We start from the raw sequence: 25,736 nt of genomic DNA on the forward strand, positions 1-25,736 counted from the left end.
TGCTCCTAATTTTACCATTTCTTGTATGCTAATAAAATGATTTTGAGATAACTAAAATTGAATGATCGTATAAAAAGTTTAGGGACCAAAACGAACAAAAATTATAAATTTGATAGGAAACATGGGAAGTACATAGGAGGAGGGAGCGCAATAAAGTGGTGGGAAGAAGTAGGAAAGCACATGCATAATTGCTTTGAAAATCGTTCATTCAAAACATTGCTTATATACTTTTTGCCTTTTAAGATTTGTTTTTTCCTCATTAACATTTCTCGAAACTTGTGTCAAAGTTGTTTGTTACAAAATTATGACTTTTTTTTCCTTATTAGAAAAGATATGTATCTCTTTTCTTAAGGGTTTATAATTTATTTTATAAACTTGTTACATGAATTTTTTAATTTATAAAATACGTTGGACTGGAGATTATGAAGAGACTTTTATTTGTCACCCAACATGATTGTTGTCAGCTATGACGACTATCGTCAGGAGCAAGACGTCCACCAACAACTGTACCTCCAATGACCAATGTTGGTAACCACTATCGAATTGCTACATCAAGACACCACCAATGTCAACTTAGTGGCCACCTAGTTCTAACGACCAACTCTAATGGTGATCATCTCTGACTACTACTTTTGAAAACCAACTTTGACAACCACCTTTTTTAATGACCTCTAGTGGTCAACTTTACTTTACTGACTACTTTGATGACTCTTACAATTAACTAATAAATACTTACAATTTAAGAGGTACATGGTTTACATTTTGTATATGGAAAACAAAAGAAAGTACTTGGTCAATGTTTATAAGATATATTTCTTACTTATTATGATTAAAGGAGCATTTAGAACTTATTGGTTTTATGGAAAAACAGTAGACTTTAACCAAGACTTTGAATGGAGTAACAATTGCGAACAACCCTCCAACAATAAGTCAACTCTTTGTGTTTGTCACTAAATTGAGAAAGTAATTGATTATGCACCAAAAGAAAAAGACTATTTTGGTATTTCAAACCTAAAGTATCCCAGTATAGATATTTAATGTCATTTATATCAAGTCTGAAGTACTTAGTTATCATTAATATACTCTTTACAACAGAAGTTCTCAAACACACCTCTCAAATTTTGTGTATTAAGTTGGTTTATTTTTTTTAATGTTAAAGTACCATTTCTTTTTCATGTACTTGAGTCTTGTTCAATTATAATCTTTTTTTCAATAAATCATTGATGATCTGAAAACTTTTTCAAATATTTTTTTTAAAATAGTAATATTTACTAAAGTTCCATTTATAGGTGTTGTAAATACACACATCTTGAAAGAAAATGTAATAACAAATAGCTTCGAATTAACAACAATCACATGCATTTAAAGTATATCATGATGATATGAATGTTGCTACGAACTTAATTGAGCTACCTAGAGGAATTACCCAACAATGTATCCTCTTTTTTCTTTTATGACTTTTGAATGGTTATTGTTTTGACTTTTTTGTTTGATTATTTGATTATTTTATTTTATGTCATTTTTCATTATACTGTAGATTTTGCTTTCATAATTCATGTCATTAACTAATTGGCTGACGTACACATGGCATGTTTCAAATTCAAACCAACATCTTTAAATGTATTTGAAGTTTACCGAAAAAGAAAAAGCATCCAATATCAGTTTGTTGGTGATAGTTACAATCTTGGCCCACCCTTTCCACATGTGAGGAATGAAGTTCTTAAAAGAATGAAAGTGATGGAGGAACTAATTTCTAGCATTAAGAGAATCATAGAACTTCAAGGATTCACCAAGATCTCTAGACTAATATTATGTAGGCTTTCAGTGAAATGATTCAAGACATTAAAACCATCCTAACTCAAATGTCAACATTGTTTAGAACCATAGAGAACATTATCAAATTTCAGCGTGAAGCTAAACCATTACATATATGGTCCTATAAAAATATCACATAGATTTCAAAACGGCTTTATTTTTAGGAGCTTCCATAATGAAGAAAGAAGGGATAGGGTTCATACTCGAGCTTAGGGATGGGCGGAAAGAACGCAGCGAAGGCAATCACCTCCATGCATCAGATCAAAGGCTTTGTTGATCTCTTCCAGCGTCAAATTGTGGGTTATGTATTCATCAACTTTAATTTCCTGCAAGCATATATATGATATAGTAGTAAGCATCCTGGAACTAGAAGAAACTATAGATCCTCAATGCCTAAGTTTTGGTTTTCATTACAACTTTAGGAGTCGTGTTCGGATCTTTTTACTTTAAAAAATTTTCAATTGTGTAACTGATAGCATGTTGTTAACTCTACCTGTTTTAACCTTAATGGTATCTTTTAGTTTTGTAACCATTAGAATGATGTTAACTTCGTTCGTTTTAGCGCTAACAAGTCACGGTAACCTTTGACTTAACCCTTATAGTGAAGAATTACATTGTACGCATCCCAATCGTTGTAGCTATTTGGAAATGTGAGGCTTAATTAAACTGGTGGAGGTTAGACCTATCAAACACAAGGTTGGAAACTTGGACAAAAAATGACTACAACTAACACAAGCTTAGAAGTACAATATGACCTTTAAAAACAAATATTGTTTCTTAGTTTTATTTGCTAGTTCTTAAAAGAAATGTAAGATTTTAGGAAGTGTGATAAGAAAACAAGAAATGACTTAACTAACACCGCTCTAAAAGTTTTCGGGATTAAACTTATAATTTAATCTTTAAAACGTAAAATGAGATTGTTACCAACGGTTTGTTAGTTTAATTTGCCAGTTCTTAAGAAAATGTAACATTTTTAGGAAGATAAGAAAACAAGAAATGGCTGAACCTAACACAACTCTAAAAATTTTAGGGACCAAACTTGTTTGTTACTAATGGTTTGTTAGTTTTATTTGCTAGTTCTTAAAAAAAAAATATAACCTTTTTAAGAAGTGTGGTCAACGATGAAATTACAAGAAAACATCTGAAAAAATACCTTCTTCAAGTACTTTTCAACAAGCCAAGGCACTTGAGAACGACTTTTGAAACCACCAAAAGCTGTTCCTTTCCAGACGCGACCAGTCACTAACTGGAAAGGCCTTGTGGATATTTCCTGGCCAGATGCTGCAACCCCAACAATGACGGATTGGCCCCAGCCCTGGTAAGAAGATGCATAAAAGAATCAGGCATGTTCACAGCTTACTTCTATGATCTATAAAGTCAATAAAATCAGTCGTACCACTTACCTTGTGGCAGCATTCCAGAGCAGACCTCATCACGTTGACATTCCCTATGCACTCAAAACTGTAGTCAACACCACCATCAGTGAGATCAACGATGACTTGCTGAATTGGTTTGTCGTGTTCTTTTGGGTTCACAAACTCATTGGCTCCAAATTGCTTAGCTGCAAGGTGTTGGTAAATATTATCATAACAACACTCCAATGCCCCCTCGAGAATCAATGGAAACAGTGTTCCGGAATAGCAGACTCAGGCGTTAAAAAAGCTAGTGAAAGTTACCAGGCCAAGGGTCCTCCACTTGCCTCGTAGAAAAATTTTAAAGGCATTGAAAGGAGAATATGATTTACACGAAGAGAGAGACTAATAAAAAAATAAAGAGATTAAGAAAGTTTCAAGAAGATCTAGATTCCACGTTCCTCTCAAACTCAATGATTTCTTTTCCCACACGAAACAAACTTTTTGTGAAAAAGAACCCCAGCCAAATGAACTAAAAGTGCCATTATTTTATTTGTTCTAATGAAAGCTTGGTTTCGTTTTTTTCCCTTAAAATATATAGCTTCTTATCATAAAATAGTAAAGATCAAGCAAACGGACATCCGTCCTGTTTCCAAATGAAATATCCGCTTAGAATATTTAGTCAGATTTAGCGGTCAGAAAACCCCAGTTATGTTCAAATAAAGAGGTCTTCCCGAATTTATAAATCTAGAAAACAGAAAACAAAAGAGAAACAAATCAGCACATCCCTTCCACCGTTCATGTAAGTGTTGATTCTATATTTCATTCCCCCTCCAAGATAACAAGGACCGGTTATTTCAAATAAACAACTTTATGCTATGCAGGGTAAAGTAAGAACTCCATATCCAAACATTAACAATTAGATTAGTGGGTAATACTTTGGAGAGAAATTTTTCTTCAAATGTGTTCTCAACAAAAAAACACAAACAATCCTATCCTACAACAGCCAAGTGACGGTGTCGGATACCCAATAAAACACAAATATCAGATACCCAAGTGTCGTCAGCCCAGTTTTCTCTAAATCTTGGGGTTTTTCAGCACTCCCGCACTAGTTTTTCCATCCTCAAAACCCACCAGCCACTTACTCTTTCATACTCAAACATTTAAAAGCCCTGATGTTCTATTGTCTGTTTCCTGAAATGGGATGTTCCTTCGATGTTTAAAGGTAACATTCACAATATGTCAAAATATGTACACATTCATTTTTGTGAGAAAGGTGTCCCTACTCCTGTCCTACATTTTTAGAAGTTGATCTGTCGGCATGTCAATATCATATTCATGTACGTGATTCTTAGAACGTTCTAACTTAGTATAATATTACAAAATATTATATATACTTATTTATAAAATTTAGAGGACAAAATACTCTTATATGTGCCAGTCCCAGAGACAGTTTGTTGCGAGTGCCCATAAAGTCAAACGTAAAATAACTTACCTCCCTATTTATCTAATTATCTTTATAAACTAGATAGGATATTCAAGAAAATACATATCAATGAATAAATTGATGACTAATAAAGCTATTTGAAAATGCATGGAACTTTTCATCTAATCAACACTGCAGGAAAATTTTCGAATAAATGAACAGATTCATTTACAAAGCAATTAAGTTAAAAAAATTTAGAAAAATAATAGCAAAGTTAAAACAGTTTAAAATCAAATCCCTAATGGGTCTTTTTTCTTTTTTAGAAAACCAAACAACTTTCATCGAGAAAGAATGAAAAAATACACGGGCATACGAAAAAACAGCCCGCCAAAACACCCCTATTAACAGAAGGGGGACCAACTAAGAAGAAAGGGTCCTTAGTCTCACTGCCCTCTCCCGCCCTCAGGAAGAATCTTGCCACGCTTCTTTCATGTTTGTGTTAATATATTGAAGTCACAAAACAAAACACAAACATTACAAAATATGACCATAATGAAATGAAAAAAATAAAAACATTAAACCTCAAAAGATCAGAATATGCTTTTATACGACTGTCCTTTAAATTATAAATTCAAGAAATAGAGCATAAAACGTGGGAAATAGAGGTATACCAATTTCAAACTTTTTGCTGTCAATATCAATGCCAATTATACGTGAAGCACCAGCTGCTTTGGCACCTTCTGCCACCTGTAAAATTAATAGCAACAAAAAAATCAAATAAACTATGTCACTGATAAGATAAAAGGATATAACAATGAAAGGGATTGAGTAGTATTTCTTGGTTTATGAAGAAATTGCTACCAGAAATCAAACCACTGTAAATAACCGTGATTTAGAAGGCTAATGGCTGTCTAGCTTTGCTTAGACAGACCAAGCCTAGGCTTTGATAAACATAGACAAAAGCTAATAAATATAATTAAAAAAAATAGAAACCCCCAATAAAATAGTATCATTGACATTTAACTATGAAAGGGATTGGTCTACATTTCTTGGTTCATTTAACAACGTTTTGAAGGCTAGAGGCTGCCTGACTGGCTTTGCTTAGAGAGGGAAAGTATAAGCTTTGATATACATAGACAAAAGCTAATAAATATTATTATAAAAAAAATGGAAAATTCCAATATAACATCCATAACATTTAAAGCTCATTATTATTGTAATTCTTTACAAACAATTCTATTTTTTAACAACATAATCAGTATTGCACATAGGATCAGCATATTCTACAATTCTAGTCTTTTTCATTTTTTCTTAACCTGTGGTAGTAGTATTAGAATCATATAAGATACATCTACATGCGCTAGTTAACTTTTATATTTCAAAATAATAGTCCGTGATATTTTTGTAGCTATCACATGAGGCCCATTTCCTTTAACCTTCAAAATATAAGTCTCGATGCCTTCTAAGTTCCAATGGAGGTGCGTATACCTCTAGTAAAGAGCAAGCCTCTAAGAAACCAGTTTTAAGTTCAAAGGGTAAAAATCAAGTTTCATGTTCTTTCTTTATGGATCAAACTACTTTCATTGAGAAATAATGAAAGACTACAAAGGCGTACAAAAAAAAAACCAGCCCACCAAAGAAATCAAGTTTCATGTTGGAGCACTCTTTTACACCTCAAAACCATTTCAAGACAACGACAAACATGAATCTTTGAAGAAATTCTCACTAAATTAGAATAAATTGAGACTGATTTAAAGGAAAGGGAGGGCAGCCAAAAGGAGAGAAAGGTCTGATATGAAGCTTACAGCGAGGCCTACAGTTCCCAGGCCAAAAATAGCAACATTGGACCCTGGCTCTACTTTTGCAGTGTTCCAAACAGCTCCAAGACCTGAAAATATCATATGCCACATTATTTAATGAATCATGGGGGGGGGTGTGAATTTTGTTCTTGTATTTAAAAGTCAGTTGTTCAAAAGTACTGGACATTGATGCAAGCTTAATATATCACTACCTGTGGGAACACCACATCCAAGAAGGCATACTTTATCCAAAGGGGCCGTGGGATCAATTTTTGCCACACTGACATCGTGAACGACAGTGTATTGACTAAATGTTGACGTGCCCATGAAGTGATATATGGGTTTTCCATTAATGGAGAAACGACTTTTACGATCTGACATCATCACTCCCACTCCAGTGGCACCGCGAACTTTGCCACAAAGATTCGTTTTCCCTGATTTGCAAAACTTGCATTCTCGACATTCTGCTTGGTAGCAAGGAATGACATGGTCTCCAGGCTGAACATCAGTCACACCTTCACCAACACTCTCTACTATCCTGCTCATGGATTTCATATTGCCGCTTAAGCAATGGAATTTATATTTTGCATACATACAAACACATATATATAGTATACTTATAATGATAATAGTCAGAGTATCAGGATCAGACTACCGAAAAAACTGTTTACATACCCTGCAGCCTCGTGACCAAGAATACAGGGGAAGAGACCTTCAGGGTCCTAAAAAATGGATGAACCTCAGAATAGTAAGAACTTTATATAGAGAAGCTAGGGTTTCGACATGTGCAAGAAATAAAATATTAATAAAGCACAACATTGAAAAGAAATATGAAAAAAAATCATCACATAGGAAGCATAGGTCGTCAATGCCAATTAGGAGGCAAGCTCTCCGTTGGAACATTTTACTCCATGGTTAAAAGCTGCTAACGTGTTTTATTAATAGGATTAAGCTAGAGATTCTTTACTACAAGGCATTCAGTATTAACAAACCTAGAAATTTTCGTTTGTAAGGCAAGTAGCAAATGGCCAGAAGAGATATTGTAACAATGACATCTTGGATATTAAATTGTTTGGCGATTCATTTTCCTCCCCTCTTTTGGATTACATTCAATCGATGTAATTGTTACTTATCTAAATGTTGTACTCCAATTTCAACTTATCCTTAGAAAAAAATTATAGTTCAAAAGTTAAAAAACCAGGAATCAATATGCAATGGTTGCCATTAAACAAAACTTCATATAAAGAAGACCACTGAAGAGGAAACTTTAATCTCGAAAGTCATCAAACCCTTAGCGCTAGGATCTCTGTAATTGGATTTTCAGCTTTGGTGTTAACAACAATTAATTTTTTAGATAAGAAACATTTCAATGAATAAATGAAATAGAGGAGACCCCAAGCACCTAAAGGTGTTAAAAATGAGATTTCCAATTACAAACTAAATAAGAGAGACTAAGTTCTTAAAAGGATACTTAGTTTTACACAAATACAACGCAGTAGACAGGACCAAATCCATGAAAGAGTCAAAGGAAGAAAAATAATTTCTAAAAAGAATTGCCAGCAAAGAATTTATAAAGATAGAACAAAGGAAAAATAGTGAGAACATAATGGATCATAAGCACACAACAAAGCAAACCAACTTCGTCCAATTGGACAATCTATTGCAAACTCAAGTGAAATACCACACACAGAAATTATCATTTCCTAATCTAACAATCATCAATGCACGAGAGAATACTGCATCCAATCAAGGTACTACAAATCACGAACTCAGAAAAAAAAACCCACATCAAATAATTCAAAAACAGTAGAGAAAAAAGGAAAAGTGAACCCGATGCAATGACCGACACTTCAATCGATTAATAATTTAGAAGATCAAATAAGAGAAAAACAACCTTGCCACTCCACGTATAAGCATCAGTGTGACAAAGAGCAGTGTAGAGGATCTTGACACGGACCTCGCCGGCTTGCGGCGGAGCCACCTGAACATCCTCGATCACCAATGGCTTATTGGGTTCCCAGGCCACCGCCGCTGAAAAATAAACAAAGGTAGTTGAATCAAAAAGATGGGTTGGAGGAAAAATAACGAAGCATGTAGAGGAAGAATGAAATGTGTATACCTTTGCAAGTGATGACTTGACCTTGAGTTGCCATAGGTGAAATAAATGATGAAGAAGGATGAAAGGAGATGGAGGAAGAAGAATGAGAGGCTATAAGACCAAGGAGAGTGAAAGAGATAGTATACAAAACAAACAAGGTGGGAGGTCCCAACTTAAATAATGCATACTAATTCCTAAATATATTGTCTTACGACATAGACGTTCGAGTATCTGCATCATGGTAGACATAAATAATAGTAGATATATTGTTGTAAATATTGTTACAAGACATGTTTATTTATTTATATATTTATTATACTTAATTGAAAAATTTTAAGATTTATATTTTTAACATTGATTTATATAAATGTGAGTGGATTCATTTAAAATTATTTAAGAATAATAAAAAAATACAAATTATATACACCGTTAAAAATTATTGAGGGGCAAAAATTAATTACTGTACATAGTTTGTCTATTTTACTATTTTTTACAATATTAATGTTGAGGGTGTAAATTTTAAAATTTATATACCAGATTAAAAAAAAACTTAAACCTTAAATATAAAACAATAACTTTTGAAATTTAAATCAAACTTATAATCTAAAAGAGCAGTAAGTTGTGACGTTTTGAAACTTATAGATTGAATATAAACTATACAAAAGAAAACATAAAAGAAATATATATTGTTTCCTTTATTTGTCCGAGCCTTTTATAGTGACCAAAATAGTATTTTAATCTATGGTTTAAAATGACTTAAATAGTGACAATAATTTATAGTGAAAATCCACACACCAACGAGTTTTTTAGGTTAAGACTTTCGATTGGTACTTTAAGTATATTGTTATTCGAATTGTAATTTTTAAACATTTATGAAACGTTGAGAATAATATTAAAAGTGTATTTTAAATGGATGAGACCTTTCGTGGATGTCTTTTTATAAATTACTTTTTCCAAAATATAATTTCTATAAAGTAACCAATTAAAGTTAAAGAGTCTTTCTAAACTAATATGAGAAGTATTCACACTCTCAATAATCACATGTTTCTCATTTAATTGTTTCTTTTTGTAGGGTCAATAAACAATACTTTTCCTTTTTCTTTCCTTTTCTTTTTTTTTTTTTGGTTAATTATTCAATAAATAAACAGTTATCTTTCAAAAAGGAATTTCACTTTATTACATATAGAATGTGGATAGTCTTATGAGGTTGGAAGGGAGATGCTTTTCAATAAAAGGAAAAGTGATTTTTATATATATATATATAAAAAAATTAAACTTTTAGATGAGCATTTTCATTTTTAAATGTTTTAATAATTACTCTATGAAAAGCACGAGTTATGCTTTGAAATGACAATTGAATTTTCAAAATTGAACAACATTATAAAAAATATATTTAAAAGATAATCGAACGAAAAAAAGAGTCGTGTGAATTTTATGCACTCTTTAAGATTAAGTATTGTTTACGACCGTAATAATCAGTAAATAGTATTTTGTACTATTTCAAAACTTTTAATTTTTTATAATTTTTACTATTTTGTTGTATTACCTTAGTTTTTGGACTTGGATAATGAGCCACGTGTTTATCCCACAGAAATCCACGTGGCAGTTATGTTATTGGGCCATGTTCAATAGGAATGGCCTCAATACTCAAAAGGCCGACCCAATAGCTTAAGATGTTCGACGAGGCCCAATTGTCTTTACGCTTTGTTTTTTTTTTTTTTTCACCTTTATCACTTTTACGTGTGAAGGATTATTATAAAATAAAAGTTTACAAAACTTTAGTAAATTAAATTCTATATTTGTCTACGACCATAAATGGTACGAAAACATATTTTCTACCAATTATGGTAATTCAATATTATCACGACTGTATTTGTTGTTAGACAGTATCGTAAGTGATTTTAGATTTAGATAACGAATTCCCACAAAATAAGTAATATTAAGATAAAATTTAATATAGGAATAGTATAATACCATTTAAAACCGACTGGTGATGACTTTCCTTAATTATATTATTTAGTGTTAGTTTGTTGGTAATGAAACTTTCAATGTATATGAGTTTTACTCCTTGCAATTGGTTTGTTGTCAAATGGGAGATTGATCGCTAGACTTTTATCAACTTTAAAATAAAAGCGAAATTGTTGTCGAATGCAATTTTAGTCGTTAGACCTTTTAAATGTAAACTTTAAAATGTATTTAACAATTCCTTTCCATTTAGAGTTTTTAAGAAAAATGGTGCCGTCAACTCTCAATTGACACATTCTTTTTATATGATTCGTAAAGTTCAGAACATATCACAAACATATTAAATACAAAATTGAAATTAATCAAATGAAAAATTGCCATATGATTTCACTTACTCTATATCCTCTACTCTTGTCTAATAACATTATGTAAGATGTTCAAAATTATTAAAGTCCAACTTATTTAACTTTTTATATCAAATAAGGTTGTATTATTGACTCAAGATGCAGTGTATAGATACTCTCGTTACCATGAACCAAAATAAAATAATTCATGCAATATTTTATTGCTAAAATAAATCAAATAATTGAAGTGTGAACGCATTGAAAAAGTCACAATACAAGTCAAAATTCACTAAAATAAACAAATATATATATAAACACTAGGATATATGGAAAAAAAATTGGATAAACCTACCCCATGTTCAAATGTGCTTAATGGAACAACGTCGCTTGTTATTTAACGAGTTACCATATAGGGAAAAAAAATTGGATATTTGAACTTATGGCTTAAAAAGATATAACTACGTGTTAATTATTGATGAGTCATGCTCGTTTTTACAAGTCTAAAAAGGTCGTTTCAACGGGACTCAACCCACAGACACCCCACGTGCCACGAGAAGAGAAAATGGATGCTAATATGAGATGGCATCAAATGATTGGTGGAAAAACGACCCGACAAAAACCTATGTCGGTATATTTGTAAGTATCGGTCAAACTTTGATATTTCAGTCCTCCACTTGTACCCACCCACGTGTCCCGAGATCCAGTCAACGCTTTGACCGAGTAAACCGTATTTCACAAATTCCAAAAAATTAACAAATGGATAATTAAGGGAATTTTAAATGCAAAAGAATTAAACTAATCTTTATTAGTTTTTATTAAATTCTTAAACTTATAAACTAAAATTTCATTAATAATGTAATTAAAGCTTGGAAAAAATACTTTATATTTAATAAATTACAAATTTAAATACAATATCTTTACTAATATAATTGGATAATTATACTCTTCGAGTCATTTTCTCGTGGATGGTTTTTTTTTTTCTCTCTTACCTAAAAAAACATTTTATTTTCTTTTAAGGACAAAAATGAAAAGCAAATACTTTTTTTTTTTTTTTAAGTTTATTTGGTACAATAATCGTGAGAAAAGAGATTAAACTATTCATCTCTTAAATCGAAAATTTGTCAATTGTTGTTGCACTAAACTTAATTTACCATAATCAAATTCCTTTAAACCAAATTATAGTCGACAAAAGCACATAAGGTATGTGTGAAAAGAAATCAAACAATCTACCTTTTAAATAGTGGATTGTGTCAATTATCGTTGAACTTAATTTAACATAATCAAATTCATTAAAACAAAATTATAATCCATACAAACACATAAGGCATGTGTGAAGCCTCTTTTTGGTGGGCAGTTGAAAAAGTAGAAACACTTTTCACTTCTTTCAAAAAGTAAATAAATAAAAAACAACTTTAGGCTTTTATTTAACCACGTTTTATGGAGGGAAAAAATAAAATAAAACAACCAAGAAGAAAAAAAAATAAAAGATGTCATCTTTTATTTTTTAAAAAAAAAAAATTATCACACTTTTATCATTTAAAAAACTATTTTAATCCTTATGTTTGTTTTAATTTAATCGAATTAATGATGTTAATGCAAATAGGAACAATATATTAGACAAAGTAGATTTTAAATAGAAAACAATGACATATAGTTATTTTAAGAAAAACCCAAGAAACTAAAACAAACAATTTAGGAAGTTCACACATTAAAGAATAAAGTTGAAAGTTTAAAGTTATTAAAAATAAACCTTTTGAAATTTCACGGACTAATGTAAATCGAACTAAAAATTGTAGTACATCTAAGAAAAAGCATTTGAATGTATCTCGAATTTATCATTGTTTATATAAACCATCGAATGTCAAATCATGTTTTGTTCTATAGCAAACTTTATTATAATAATAATAAAATATTCACAGATATATCAAAATGTAAGACTAATATTTAAAATGCAAATAGCAATCTATCGTGATCAATCATCGATACAATGTGAAATCTTATTCTGATCATACACAATTCTTGTTTGTTTTTTCCGATTCGATAAAAAAAGTTATAGAATCGAGAGTAGTTTATATTGTATTCTAATAAAATTTTATAATTCAATCGGTTAAGACAAAGCATTCCAACGAAACTCTCTTGTGAAAGTCTCTATATATATAAATCTCACACAATAACCTTCATATAGTATTGAGATTCCTTTCCTTTTCCCAACTTTCTCTCTCTCTCTCTCTAAATTCCCCCACAACTCAACCCTCTCTCTTTTCCCCTTAACCTTTTTGTAAGGCAAAAGAAAATAAGGTATCCATTGTTGGAAGAAACCCTTCTGAAGCCCTCTTTAACATGGCAAACGAAGAAGGAGGCAACAACAACAACCACAACAATCCCTCAACAAACAACAGTCTCAAAATCATTGTAGAAAGAAACCCTTCTCAAGCCAAGCTTTCACAACTCAACATCCATCGTTGGCCAAAGTAAGTATTATCATACGTTTTAATTGATTAAGCTTCTGGGTTTCTTTTTCTTCTCTCGTAATTCGACTTTTCTTTCTGTTCGTTGAATGATTAGATGGGGTTGTTCTGCTGGAAAATATCAGTTGAAATTTGAGGCAGAAGAGACTTGTTATCTAGTGAAAGGGAAAGTGAAAGCTTATCCTAAAGGAATTGATTCTTCTTCTTCATCGTCATCATCTTGTTGTGAAGAATATATTGAATTTGGAGCTGGGGATTTGGTCATTATTCCTAAAGGACTTAGTTGCACTTGGGATGTCTCTGTTGCTGTTGATAAATTCTATAAGTTTGAATCTCAATCTTAAATTTTAATTTTAATTTTCCGTATTATTTTTCCATACAATTAGGAAAATATGAATCTCAACGAAGTACATAGTTCACTTCTTTAACTACCGATACTATTCGAGAAATCTTAGTATATAGTTCATGTTTTGTTCGTTAGGAAATAATATAATTGTTCAACTCATAATTTAACACCATCTATATCAATTTTAGTATTGTTCTTGAACATAAGTGCAAAGATTATAAGTATAAATCTTCTAATTCTTTTATGTTTAGGAAAAATATTGAATTTGGAGGAGAATTAAATAGAGAGAGTGAGGGGACAGAAATTCAAAGTTATAATAATAAGAAAGGAAATATTAATGTGGGTCTTATCAAGAATTAATGAGTAATAATTATTTAAAGTAATATTGGATAAAAATTGAAAGTGGAAAGTCCCATTCAATTTTCAAACCAATCTTCTTCCCATATTTAAAAGGGAAGCTTTTAATGGTTTCTTTGACCGGTCAAACCTATTTTATTCTCACTTTGTATTTTCCTTCTTAACCCTTATCCTCTCTTTTAGGTTAAAATATTATATTTTACTTCGATTGGTTTTTCAAGTATTTAATATCGAGAAGAGTAGCTATAAACAGTAGCGATGTTTAGAATAATTATTAAATGTAAATATAACAAAAGTCTATCTCAGTGATAGACATCTATTGCTGATAGGTTTTTATCGTCTATTAGTGACATACTTCTATCATTGATAGATTTTGCTATGCATGTTTGCAATTTTTTAAAATGTTGCTATATACTTAATTGTTTTAAATCTAATTGTTATACTTAAAATTGTTTTGTATAGATTTTATCAGACGAGTTTAAAAAAAGGAGATTATTTTAAATGACAAAACTTCTAAGAATATTTATGAATACAGTAGAATGTTACAATGTACGTGTGATAAATCAAGATAGACATACTATTATCTATATTTATCTTGATACAAATTGACACATATGGTAATATTTATCGGTCTATGGTTTATCGTCAATAAACTGCTATATTTTGCTATGCTTCGTAACTATTTTAGTTCATTTTGCTATATTTGAAAACAACTTTTTTCTTTTTCTGGATTTTTTTTTTCTACTCAATTCAAACCGGTTCTTAGTCGTCGAAGTAAATTCTCCACTAAATTATGGTATATAGTAAAATAATTTGTTATAGTGAAAACTAAAAATTAATAGAGACTAACTTTATATTTACTTATAATATAATATATGCTCTAAAATTTAACCTTCCTAAAACATAGGAATCAAAATGATAATTTAAATTTTTTTTCCTAATATAGAGTATAAACCAATTCAATACAATTATATATTTTAAATATCGAAATTGTTTTAAGTTATAAGTTTAAATCTCTATTCTATTTTATTGGAAGTAGATATGTGAAAATTAATTTCTTATGTTTTTTATATTTCTCAAATAAATACAAGATCCTATCTTTTTGTCATCTAAGTCGTAAGAATAAATAATTTGTATAAAAATGATTTAATGGCACCGATATTTTCTTTTATATACTTTGGGATGGGACAATTTGAAGTACACAATGAAATGACTTCCATCTCTATAAAATAATAACTTTTGTGGAATAAAATAGTTAATTTGATCCGATTGCGTGAGGTTTTTCGGGAAAGCATGTTTTGTGGAATTATATTTGTATTCATGTTGACTTTGTGCGACACGGCTTGATATCTAGTACTAGGTCACCTGATTTTGTATATGTTGAATGTGTATACCTGAGTTCATAAAGCGCAGTGTGTTATGCTTTTTAAGTCGAAGAATTAGAAAATGTTTGTATTTCAAAAGACTTGAGTTTCAAAATAGTTATGTTTTGAAATATTATGTTTGTTAAAATAATGCTCTCGAGGTTATTTGGAGTGCCAAATCACTACCCAAGCGAAGGAGGAGAGCTAAAAAATTAGAAAATCGGTAGGTAGACTTTATAGGTTTGAATATAGGCAAACGAGTAGATGAGTTTAATTGGACGCTTGTTCAATTTTAATTTTAATGATCAATCAGATAACAAAACACACATATCAATATACAGTAAATTTGAACATATGAATGGCACAGTCATTATCATCCACATAATTTTCCATTGGCCCCATAGTTTCAATGTCTCCATAGCATGGGTGCAATACCAATTATAACAAATCTTACGTGCAATGCATTTTTACATGTTGTAAGATAATGATAGCGATGAGAATTATTTTTAAATGGTAAATGAGTTTGAGATACTTTATTAGGTTAGGTTGAGTTAAAATACTTTGTGGATTTAACTTAATTGTTCAATGTTCTTATCGTTTGTGCATGAATTAGAGCTATAAATGAGTTGAGTTGGGTTGTAAAAAAATTTCGGATCAACCGAACCTAAATAACTAAAATAAAATTTTTAATCCAACCTTCAAAATTTGAATTGGGTTGAGTGGTCGGATTGTTAGGTTATTTATTTATTATATTTTATTTCTTTAATTATATTATTTACTAACTTAGAATAATTAAAGTTGTCTATAACACATTTTGATAACTAGAATTTTATAAAACTCATATATTAAATATCAAAATTAAACATATCTATTACAAATTGTATGAATTATAGTATTTATAAGCTGCAATATATATTTTAATAATATTAGAAAATCGGGTTGGGTTGCGATTTTTAATTCTAAAAAATGTAACTCAAATCTAACACGAAAAAAACATAAAAAAAATTAAACCCAACACAACTCAAAATAAAAATCAATCCCCCAACTCTTACAATTATGATTGCATAGTCCGGTTTATTTAAACACCTTTAGCATGAATATTGGATTTGGAACATCAATAACAAATTCGATTGAATACAGAAGAGTGTTGAGACATACACTCTGTGCTATTACGCAATTCGTATTATGAGGTTGGATATCGGGTTGGATTGAAAAATTTAACTCATCCCGAATTAATATAAATAAATATATATATATATATATATATATATATATATATTTACATGTATTTATATGTATTTATATGTATTTATATTTATATGTATTTATATTTATATGTACTTATTTATTATTAATTATGTAATTTATTAAAGGTAAATTTAGGGTTTAAGGTCACAGTTCGCGCCACTTCCCTTTAGCTCACAGTTCGACGCCGATTCTCCCTCGCGCCCCATCACATCTCCCTGCGACGCCGATTCTCCCTCTCCTCTCGCTTTTCTCATCCCATCTACGATTCTCCCTCTCGTCTCGGCTTCTCCTTCTCAGTGTCCGCCACCGTTGGCTTCTCATTTAACCGTCTCTGCCGGCGTCCTCTCAGTCTACCTTTCGTTCATGTTAGTGATGATTTATTTTGAGAATTTTTTCTACATTTAAAAGTTATTAGTTTCCGTGTCGATGCTTAGTAGTTTCTGTGTTGATGCTTAGTATTTGAAAGTTGCTATCTCCCTCTCGGCTTGCTGTTGATGCTTAGTAGTGTTTGTGTTTTTTTGAGTTAAAAAAGGAAAGGTTAGATGGGGTTTGATATCAGTTTTAGGGTTTTGAGAAAGACTTGAAATAAATAAATAAATAAATAACCGAAGAAGAACTCTAAATTCTCCCGCCGCCAGCTCACGTCTACTCTCTTCTCAGTGTCGCCACCTCTCTTCGGTTCAGTGCCGCCGCCGCCTTCCCTCATCCCTTCGTATTCTCGATTGTGTGCAATTGAATAAGAACATTCCTAGTTGGTGTTCTATCGAACTCTCCTTGCAATCTTTACAGTTTCCATGGGAGGGAATAGGGCTCAAGTCAATAAACCTCATAAGTCACGCTTCTCTACCAAGGCAACTCGGCAGCAACACAAAACCTCTTTAAAAGGTGTTTTTCTTCTTTCTGTTTAATTTACAAAACCTTAGTTATTGTTTTCTTTATTTTAAGTTAATTTTTGGTTCATGTAGGGAACTCAAGGTTTAATTTTCTCTAAAACTAATAGTTTGGGTTGTAGCTATCTGTTTCTAATTTGGGTTTTGGGTCACTAGATAGAAGCAAAGTTACAAAGAACAATGTTGCTAAGGGAGCTCGAGCTGCTCGTCTTCAGCGTAGTAAGATGGTACTTGATGTCCAATATTTTTCTACCTACTCTGCCTTTTCCTTGGGCATGTGTCATTGTCACTGGGGTTTCTTTTATTTTGATTATTGAATTTGTTTGTTGCAGATCCGAGAGCAGAAAAGAGCGGCTGTTTTACAGGACAAAAGAGCATTAAGTGGATCAAAGAGTCCTCCTAGAGTCATAGTGAGTGGCTAGGATGTCCATAACATTTCATATCAGGCTTATTTTTCTATATACTCATTCCCTGCTTTGATCAATTTTCTTATTTTATTCGTTAATTGTTATTGATCATAATGCCCACAGGTTCTTTTTAGGCTTTCTGCATCTGTAGACCTGAATCCCCTTGCTGAGGATCTCTTGTCTCTATTAGCTCCTGGAGCTTCGTCATCTACAGTTGCTTCTTCGGAATACAAGCTACGAGCAACAGTACGTTGTATCTGTCTGATTCTTCTTCATGCTTTTCTTTGTTCATTGAAGCCGTGACCAAAGCACTTTATTCTGAGCCCCATGTAATTTTTTGTGCACGAATTCTTATGATTGCCTTCACTTTGCTAAATTTTTATGTTTTAGGTACTAAAAGCACCCTATGGTGACTTGCAATCTTGTATGGAGATGGCTAAGGTTTTAACTTCTCATGCAATTGTATCTTTTGTTATTTCTTCACTCATCAAGTTTTAAGTTTTGTTATGTGGATTTATAATTGGTCATGTCCTTAACTTTTGTAGGTAGCTGACCTAATTGCTTTCGTGGCCTCTGCAAGTTACTATATTGAAGGAAGTACATCTCTCTACATTGATTCATTTGGAAGTGAGTGCCTTTCTGTATTAAGATCTCTGGGCTTACCAAGTACTGCGGTGCTTATTCGAGTATGTTATCATGCTATTTACTTTTCGAAACTTCTAATTCAAAAAAGAATTATTTGCATATGTAGTTAAAGATTATTTCCTTTTCTGGCAGGACCTACCCACAGATATAAAGAAAAAAAATGATTATAAAAAAATGTGTATTTCTAGCATTAGTTCTGAATTTCCTGAGGATTGTAAGTTTTATCCTGCCGATACTAAAGATGAATTGCACAAGGTAAACAAGCGTAGGATTTTTTTAGGTTCATTTACACACCTTTTTATGCTTATTTCATTTTTCATGATTTGTATTGCAGTTTATGTGGCTTTTTAAAGAGCAAAGGCTAACTGTTCCTCATTGGAGAACCCAAAGGCCTTATTTGATGTCTCAGAAGGTTCTTAAATATGTGTATTTTTAATACATTTCATAAATTTGGACTGATTTTCTCCTCACTCTAAAAGGAACTTCTGTTAGTTATTATTTTGCTAATTTTCTCATTCTCTCGTAGGTTGATATGGTAGCTGATAATTGTACTCCCGGAAGATGTACCCTTCTTCTCACTGGCTATCTACGTGCTCGAAGTCTCTCTGTGAATCAACTGGTACAATTTTCAGTTTTGCCATTTTTCTTGCTTCAGGTAGTCTGACATGTCCATTCCTTTCATCAGGTTCATGTTGCTGGAGCAGGAGATTTCCAGCTTTCCAAAATTGAAGTTCTCAAGGATCCAGTTCCATTGAATCCAAGAACTGAACAAGATGCCATGGATACTCAGGATGATGAGGTAACAAACATATTCTTTGCTTTAGTAGAGTCCTTTATTTTCCTGGCTGTTTGTTGTGCTGTGTTCACTCATTCTGATGGTTTTTTTAATATATATAAAAATTTTTAATTTGATTTCTTTTATCGGGTATATTACTATACGTTCTCTCAATTATCATTGATGTTTTTGTTAACTAAAATGGAAGTTTGAGCTTTTTACTTCTTTCTTGACTTGTAGATTATTCGTTTGTTGGAACCATCAGAGCATGAGCCATTGGTTGTTGAGAATGAACCTGATCCTCTGTCTGGTGAACAGGTGTTTCTCTTTAACATGAAATAATCTTTTTTATGACCACTGAACCAGTCAAGACTCAAGACATAGATCTTCCTTTAGTTTACTGTTCTCAATTTCTTTTGCTATTTCTTTTTCTTGGAAAGGATATGGTCAACAGGGTGGCTGGTGGGAGCTAAAATATTAAAAGATTCATGTAAAAGTTAGAAAGAGCTAATTTGGGATATGGAATGTTTGAGGTTTATGGAGTATTAATTTTCTTATATGCTTTCAAACTAATCTATAAGAGCTAATAGGTGTTTCCACATTCTCCAATCTCGTCCTCGTGCCATATCATTAGTTCTATTTGTAGTTGATGTTTGATGACAGGTAATTTGTTTTCCCTCAGACTTGGCCAACTGAAGCAGACAGAGCCGAGGCAGATAGAAATCAGAAAGAGAAGCATTTGAGGAAGAGAGCACTTGCTCATGGCACTTCTGAATATCAGGTTTCTAATCTTCTAATGCTCTCCCACACAATTTACATGTTCATAAATTTCTTGTCAGCATCACACGTGTTTACCTTGGCTTTTTTTTTAAACACACAGGAAGCTTGGGAAATAGGTGATTCCGAGGATGAGGATTCTGATGTTGACAATGAAACTGATGATATGATGCTAGACAGTAGCTATACAAATGAAGTGAATGACCTTAATAATCAAGGCATCAGTGATGATGATCAAGCATCTTTGGAGTTTGAAAATTCTGATCAGGAGACAGATATGGATTCTGTGATGTTGGTGAGAATCTCATTATTATTTTTTGACCTGTGATTTCCATTCCTCATTTTACCAGATGGTTATTGTGTCAAAGCTAAAGAAGTAGCTCCCTTGGGCTGAATTCACTATCGAAAACTGATACTGGAAAATAGAATCCAATGGGATGTTATATCTTAAAAGAATAGAGGAAAGTTTCAAATAGTCTGCCCTGTTAAGATTCATCGTGTTCAATATAATTTTTAAATCTAGGGACTTACACGCTTTACCCAATGGAAAGTCCACTCCTAACATCTTCAATGTGTACGCTTATTTTAAGTATCATTTCACCTTTCCCGTTAACATCTCGGGATTTCTTGGAATGTTATTCAGAATGATCAAATTGAGGCCGAAGGTTATGAGTGAATTCGCATTAATAAGCAGAATGGTAAACCAAAGCTTGTGCATTACAACAGAGGAACAATAAAAAATTTTAAGCAATGAAAAGGGCTCACATTTTTCGACTGTACTAATTTGATAATTTTGTTGTATTGAATGTCAAGAGTAAGGTGGCTACTTGTCACTTCCATCTACAATTTCTTCTTGATGCTTCTAGGCACTTAAATTTCATTGCAATGCAGGATGGTGAAATGACAAATGAACAAAAATTGGATGAGATTCAAAAGATAAAAAATGCTCATGCTGAAGATGAAGGTTAGTCATTTATTTCTTTTGGATTTTGAAGAGTTGTAGATGCTCATCTTATTTATAGTTTTCTAAGTTGAGCACTTTGTTACCACCAATCTCTAATTAATCATGAGAAACATTACATGGAAGTTTGCATGTAGTTTTTCCATTCTAATACGAGGTTAATATGCCAGTTTCTTACATATAGTATGATTTAACATGAAAGTTTGTGGTAGGTACTCTGTGTTATGTTATATACAGATTTTCAATAATTTTCCTTCTTCTTTTACAGAGTTCCCAGATGAAGTGGATACACCTATGGATATCCCTGCAAGAAAGCGGTTTGCAAAGTATAGGGGTCTCAAGTCCTTTAGAACATCCACGTGGGATCCCCAGGTACAGTTCTATTCAATTAATGATTTTGCATACTATTACTGAACATTACTTGAGTTCTAAAACTACTGTCTCCTCTTTATTCAGGAGAGTTTGCCTCAAGACTATGCTAGAATTTTTGAATTCAATAACATCTCCAGAACACAAAAGCATGTTCTTGCTAAAGCTTTAGAAATAGAGCAAGGGAACTGCGATCACTGTGTGGCATCAGGCTCCTATTTAAGACTTCATGTGAAGGAAGTGCCAGTTGGTGCTGCTTCGAAATTGTGTGAGTTAGCGAAGTCAATGCCAATCACAGCTTGTGGACTCCTGCAGCATGAATCCAAGATGTCTGTCCTCCATTTCAGGTACTTCCAGTTTCTCAATTGGCATGTGTTCCATTGTGAATAATTTCTCACTTCCAAGTTTCAACCAATCTTGTTATTGCAGCATCAAGAAGCATGATGTCTCCGAGGAGATATCCGATAAAGTTGGGACTACTGAGAACGCCAAGATGCCTGATAAGAAATCTCCTTCCCTCAAGGGAAAAGAAAAATTGGTGTTTCATGTTGGTTTCCGTCAATTTGTTACAAGGTACTTTTATATCTTTGCCATATAAGACATTTAATCTTTTACTTTATTGTTTTTATTTTAGATAACCATCTCTTAACTTTTCAGGCCTATATTTTCAACCGACAACTTCAATTCCGACAAGCACAAGATGGAGAGATTTCTTCATGGTGGAAGATTTTCTATAGCTTCAATTTACGCTCCTATATCGTTTGCTCCCCTTCCTTTGATAGTTCTTAGGAGTGTTGAAGGAAATGCTTCCTTTGCTGCTTCTGGTTCATTAAAGAGCATCGACCCCAGACGGATAATTTTGAAGAAGATTATTTTATCTGGGTAATGCCATCTATGAGCTTATCAACTAAGTAATGATTATTTTATCCCCACATTTGAAGATATTTCTTTTAATTATTTTCTTTATCGAACAAGAGAGCTGGTTGCCTACAAATCAAATTTGTGATAGTAAACTCTTTGAGCTTACCGACCTGTATGCTTACTGCAGCAGTTTTTTTTTTCTTTCTCGTTGTTTCTAATGTAAGTAAATATTTCATATCCTAATACTCTCCTTAATTCTTGAACTTGCAGCTTTTATTTTCATAAAATTTCTGTAGGTTCTTATGTTTTAGAATTAATTTGATGCTTTATGGGAAATTCTTAATTGCTTGAACTGAAGCTCTTTTCCTTTTTCTACGTGCAGTTATCCTCAACGAGTATCAAAACTAAAAGCTACTGTGAGATACATGTTTCATAATCCTGATGACGTGAGATGGTTTAAGGTAAGAAAATGCATACTAATTGGTAAATTTGTTATATTTTGGTTGGAATTGGTTGAAATCAATCAATTATAGTATCAGAGAACAACGCTCTATAATTCTCTTCGTAGTTACTCTGGTTGATGCATAGCTCTAAGACTCATCTGGCAGGGTGAAACTGTCTCGTTTTCTTGTTAAGTACTAAGTAGTGTGGAGGAAACTTGTAGTTGGTTTTGATGAGAGATCTGAAGAAAGAAAAGGCTAGGATTTCCATTTCCCTGGCATTGATTTGGAGGCCAGAAGCAACGAATTTGTTTTCGGGAGTCTGCTAAGATAGCAATTTATTAACAAATGTAGCACAATGCTAAAAGATTTATAGATCTAACAAAATATAGATTCAACTCTCAAAGCTATAAATAGAGGTTAGGGTGGCATAATTTTAGCAAACAATTTAGGTGCTGAGAGAATTCTTTAAGGAGGGTCCAAGTACCTCAAATACTTGGTTTCTCCTTAATTCTTTTATTGTTTATCTTTCGATATATTTTTGGTATATCTTACATCCCCCAACCGACGGAGACTTGTAAAAGTTTTTGCTCATAGGAACTCTCTAGTAGAGGTTGATCTGAAAGCACTTTACCTTGGAAAAAAAATGGATTAAAAAATTTTCATTGAGATCCTGATTACGTGTTCTCATTATTTTGTTTTATGGTTTTTCCTGCTAATGTTGAATCTTTGATGCAGCCCGTCGATGTGTGGACAAAGTGTGGGAGACGCGGTCGCATCAAGGAACCTGTCGGAACACACGGTAACCACCCCAATAACCCAAAACATCTGTACTTACCCTCGTAACCCTTGAGAATTATGTTCATCGTTAATGTAATCTTGTGGATAACAGGAGCAATGAAGTGTGTTTTCAATGGAGTTCTACAGCAACATGACACGGTTTGCATGAGCTTATACAAACGTGTTTATCCCAAATGGCCCGAACATCTCTTCCCTCTCCTTGATGCTTGATATTGCTGGCTGTGACCCAGATTGAAGTTTTGTTAGTTTCTTTCTAGTTCATTCTTCATTTTTGACCTCATCATGTATTATATAATATTCTACAGCAATGAACATTCATCTTCTAATTATTTTATACACATCTTTGCAATGTATTTTTTAATCTTAATGTAAAGGTTTTCTTTTTCTTGGGAGGAGGCTGGGAATTGACCAATATTTTGTGATTCCAAGCTGAGTACAACTTACATCGATACAAGGTTTGTACTATAACCTTCGAAATTGGATGTTTCTAAGACATTGGTGGTATAATTTCTCTTTTAAATCACAAGTTTAGCCTATGTAGTTAAAAGTACTTGATAGATTTAAATCTTTAATTTTTTTTTATCTAATAAAGCTTAATTTATAATTTTTTTCCATTATGGTTTCAAGAATATTCATTGATATTTTCACCGACAAATTTATGAAATAATATTTTGACATTTTTGTGAACATTGTATTTAAAATTTAGTGTAAAAATCAGTTTATGTCTATATTTATTGTAATGTGTTGTGATACATTTATTTCAATTTAAATGTATTTATGGAGTGAAATTGAATACATTTAAGATATTGGTGGAGTTGGGTTTTTTAGGTTTCAAATGAAAAGGGGAAAAATGATAAATTGGAGTAATTTAGAAGATTTAGCAAATATTGCCTCAATGGTATAATTCTTATTTAAGTTTTGCAACCCAACCCCCTCAAGAAGTCACAAAAAGCTTTCGTTTATAGAAAAGCTATAAGATTCAACCTTTCTTCCTTCACAATGTACTTCAAAGAAGAAAACAAATTAAAGTATAGGTCTAATAAATAAGAACTATAGTTACGTAACTATTTTTGAAATTTCTAATTTTTATAAATAAATAGTAGGGAAGGAGAAAGAATTATTTTCGTAATAAAAAAATTAATTAATCGAATTTACAGCCAGCAGATTATTTTCAAAAAGGGTAAGAGATAATTATGAACAATACCCATTTGAAATAATTAAATCGAAATTTTGAATTGATTTGAAAACATTATTGAAAAAGAAAAGTACACAATTCCTTCACCAACCTCCCCATTTGGTATTATATTTTTTAAAATAGTATATATACTCCATGAAAGGAAAATTGGTAAAAATATTTATAAATTACATCAAAATTTTCAGATTCTATCGATAACTCCTACCAGTTTCTATCTTTGTCCGATCAGAACTATTGTTATAGCCTATAAATATATATTTGAAAATACTCGTAATTAAAACTATTTTGTTAGAATTTCTATAGTATTATATATATTTTAAAAGTGTGTATGTATATATGCATACACTGTATATGACAAAAACATTCTTTGATTTGCTCAAGAAAAAAATAGATTATTTTTGGTTGATAATTAACTAGTTTTGAAATGTGGCAAAAAAAAAAAAAATAACGAATGTAGAACCAAAGTACACACTCTACAATGGAACTCTTTTATTGTTTTCTTTTTTTGGAATAAATGCTTTAAGCATACAAATAACTGTGTACACTTCTTTTCTTTTCTTTTTCTTTTTTTTTAGTTTTTCAAAATCAACAATATGCAGAAAATTAAATTAGTTCTTTGTATGCCATCAACAACAGATGCATATATATTTTTCATTATTTGGATTCAACCTTCTTTCAATTTTACATCTCAACCTAGAAGCCAAAATATACCTTTACTTGATGCATAAAATGTACTGTTAACTTCGACGTCAAACATTCGGTCCTCTTACATTTTTATAAAAATATATTGTAGTAAATAATAGAGTTATGGGAATTCATATGGACGGGTTGTATTGTATTGATTTACCGTATATTTTAGAGATAGGAAAAAACAATAAAGATTCAATCTTGAAGTTGATAGTATTTATTTTTGTATTATATGTTCAAGTAGTTCTTAATTATCAATAATTATAGTCAAACCTAGGAAAAATCCTTTTGAGAATAAAAGTTTTGCAACCATTTTAATTGAAACTGATTTATTGTAAGTAAAAAG

At 31.8% G+C, this 25,736-nt stretch overlaps 3 protein-coding genes across 6 annotated transcripts; 2 read left to right on the top strand and 1 right to left on the bottom strand.

Moving 5' to 3' along the window:
- Nucleotides 1–1,785: 1,785 nt before the first annotated feature.
- LOC103498931 (alcohol dehydrogenase class-3) lies at nucleotides 1,786–8,678 on the bottom strand. Of its 2 annotated transcripts, XM_008461760.2 has the most exons (9): nucleotides 8,512–8,678; nucleotides 8,287–8,423; nucleotides 7,068–7,114; nucleotides 6,605–6,930; nucleotides 6,399–6,481; nucleotides 5,265–5,340; nucleotides 3,219–3,376; nucleotides 2,969–3,130; nucleotides 1,786–2,141 (listed from the first exon to the last, which is right to left on the bottom strand). In XM_008461760.2, the coding sequence occupies exons 1-9, from the start codon at nucleotides 8,543–8,545 to the stop codon at nucleotides 2,025–2,027; spliced, it is 1,140 nt and encodes a 379-aa protein (XP_008459982.1). In that variant the 5' UTR covers nucleotides 8,546–8,678; the 3' UTR covers nucleotides 1,786–2,024. The 2 variants fall into 2 exon arrangements, with proteins under 2 accessions (XP_008459982.1, XP_050948043.1); XM_051092086.1 differs by lacking the exon at nucleotides 1,786–2,141 and having other exon boundaries at nucleotides 2,968–3,130; nucleotides 3,212–3,376; nucleotides 8,512–8,677.
- A 4,300-nt stretch (nucleotides 8,679–12,978) lies between these two features.
- Nucleotides 12,979–13,624, top strand: LOC103498932 (uncharacterized). Its single transcript, XM_008461761.3, has 2 exons — nucleotides 12,979–13,270; nucleotides 13,365–13,624. The coding sequence occupies exons 1-2, from the start codon at nucleotides 13,140–13,142 to the stop codon at nucleotides 13,609–13,611; spliced, it is 378 nt and encodes a 125-aa protein (XP_008459983.1). The 5' UTR covers nucleotides 12,979–13,139; the 3' UTR covers nucleotides 13,612–13,624.
- Nucleotides 13,625–16,710: 3,086 nt separating this feature from the next.
- On the top strand, nucleotides 16,711–23,900 carry LOC103498933 (uncharacterized). 3 transcript variants are annotated; one of them, XM_051092087.1, is made up of 22 exons: nucleotides 16,711–16,947; nucleotides 17,243–17,467; nucleotides 17,629–17,699; nucleotides 17,805–17,882; nucleotides 18,003–18,125; nucleotides 18,270–18,320; nucleotides 18,425–18,565; nucleotides 18,657–18,779; nucleotides 18,859–18,936; nucleotides 19,051–19,143; nucleotides 19,210–19,323; nucleotides 19,540–19,617; nucleotides 19,982–20,080; nucleotides 20,180–20,371; nucleotides 20,968–21,040; nucleotides 21,306–21,409; nucleotides 21,494–21,753; nucleotides 21,836–21,979; nucleotides 22,064–22,288; nucleotides 22,650–22,728; nucleotides 23,446–23,509; nucleotides 23,600–23,900. In XM_051092087.1, the coding sequence occupies exons 2-22, from the start codon at nucleotides 17,377–17,379 to the stop codon at nucleotides 23,716–23,718; spliced, it is 2,400 nt and encodes a 799-aa protein (XP_050948044.1). In that variant the 5' UTR covers nucleotides 16,711–16,947; nucleotides 17,243–17,376; the 3' UTR covers nucleotides 23,719–23,900. The 3 variants fall into 3 exon arrangements, with proteins under 3 accessions (XP_050948044.1, XP_050948045.1, XP_050948046.1); XM_051092088.1 differs by having other exon boundaries at nucleotides 16,715–16,947; nucleotides 17,372–17,467; XM_051092089.1 differs by lacking the exon at nucleotides 16,711–16,947 and having other exon boundaries at nucleotides 17,318–17,467; nucleotides 17,629–17,691.
- The last annotated feature ends 1,836 nt before the right edge of the window (nucleotides 23,901–25,736 follow it).

This window comes from Cucumis melo, chromosome 11 (assembly GCF_025177605.1).
Source record: "Cucumis melo cultivar AY chromosome 11, USDA_Cmelo_AY_1.0, whole genome shotgun sequence".
Lineage (NCBI taxonomy): Eukaryota > Viridiplantae > Streptophyta > Magnoliopsida > Cucurbitales > Cucurbitaceae > Cucumis > Cucumis melo.

Coding starts and splice junctions, on each gene's coding strand:
- LOC103498931 (XM_008461760.2), bottom strand. CDS start 8,545: ATGGCAACTCAAGGTCAAGTCATCACTTGCAAAG. Junction 5,341..6,398: donor TGGGAACTGTAGGCCTCGCT/GTAAGCTTCATA, acceptor TTAATTTTACAG/GTGGCAGAAGGTGCCAAAGC. Junction 3,131..3,218: donor CTCTGGAATGCTGCCACAAG/GTAAGTGGTACG, acceptor TCTTCTTACCAG/GGCTGGGGCCAATCCGTCAT.
- LOC103498932 (XM_008461761.3), top strand. CDS start 13,140: ATGGCAAACGAAGAAGGAGGCAACAACAACAACCACAACAATCCCTCA. Junction 13,271..13,364: donor AACATCCATCGTTGGCCAAA/GTAAGTATTATC, acceptor TTGAATGATTAG/ATGGGGTTGTTCTGCTGGAA.
- LOC103498933 (XM_051092087.1), top strand. CDS start 17,377: ATGGGAGGGAATAGGGCTCAAGTCAATAAACCTCATAAGTCACGCTTC. Junction 19,144..19,209: donor GTCTCTCTGTGAATCAACTG/GTACAATTTTCA, acceptor TCCTTTCATCAG/GTTCATGTTGCTGGAGCAGG. Junction 22,289..22,649: donor AAGAAGATTATTTTATCTGG/GTAATGCCATCT, acceptor TTCTACGTGCAG/TTATCCTCAACGAGTATCAA.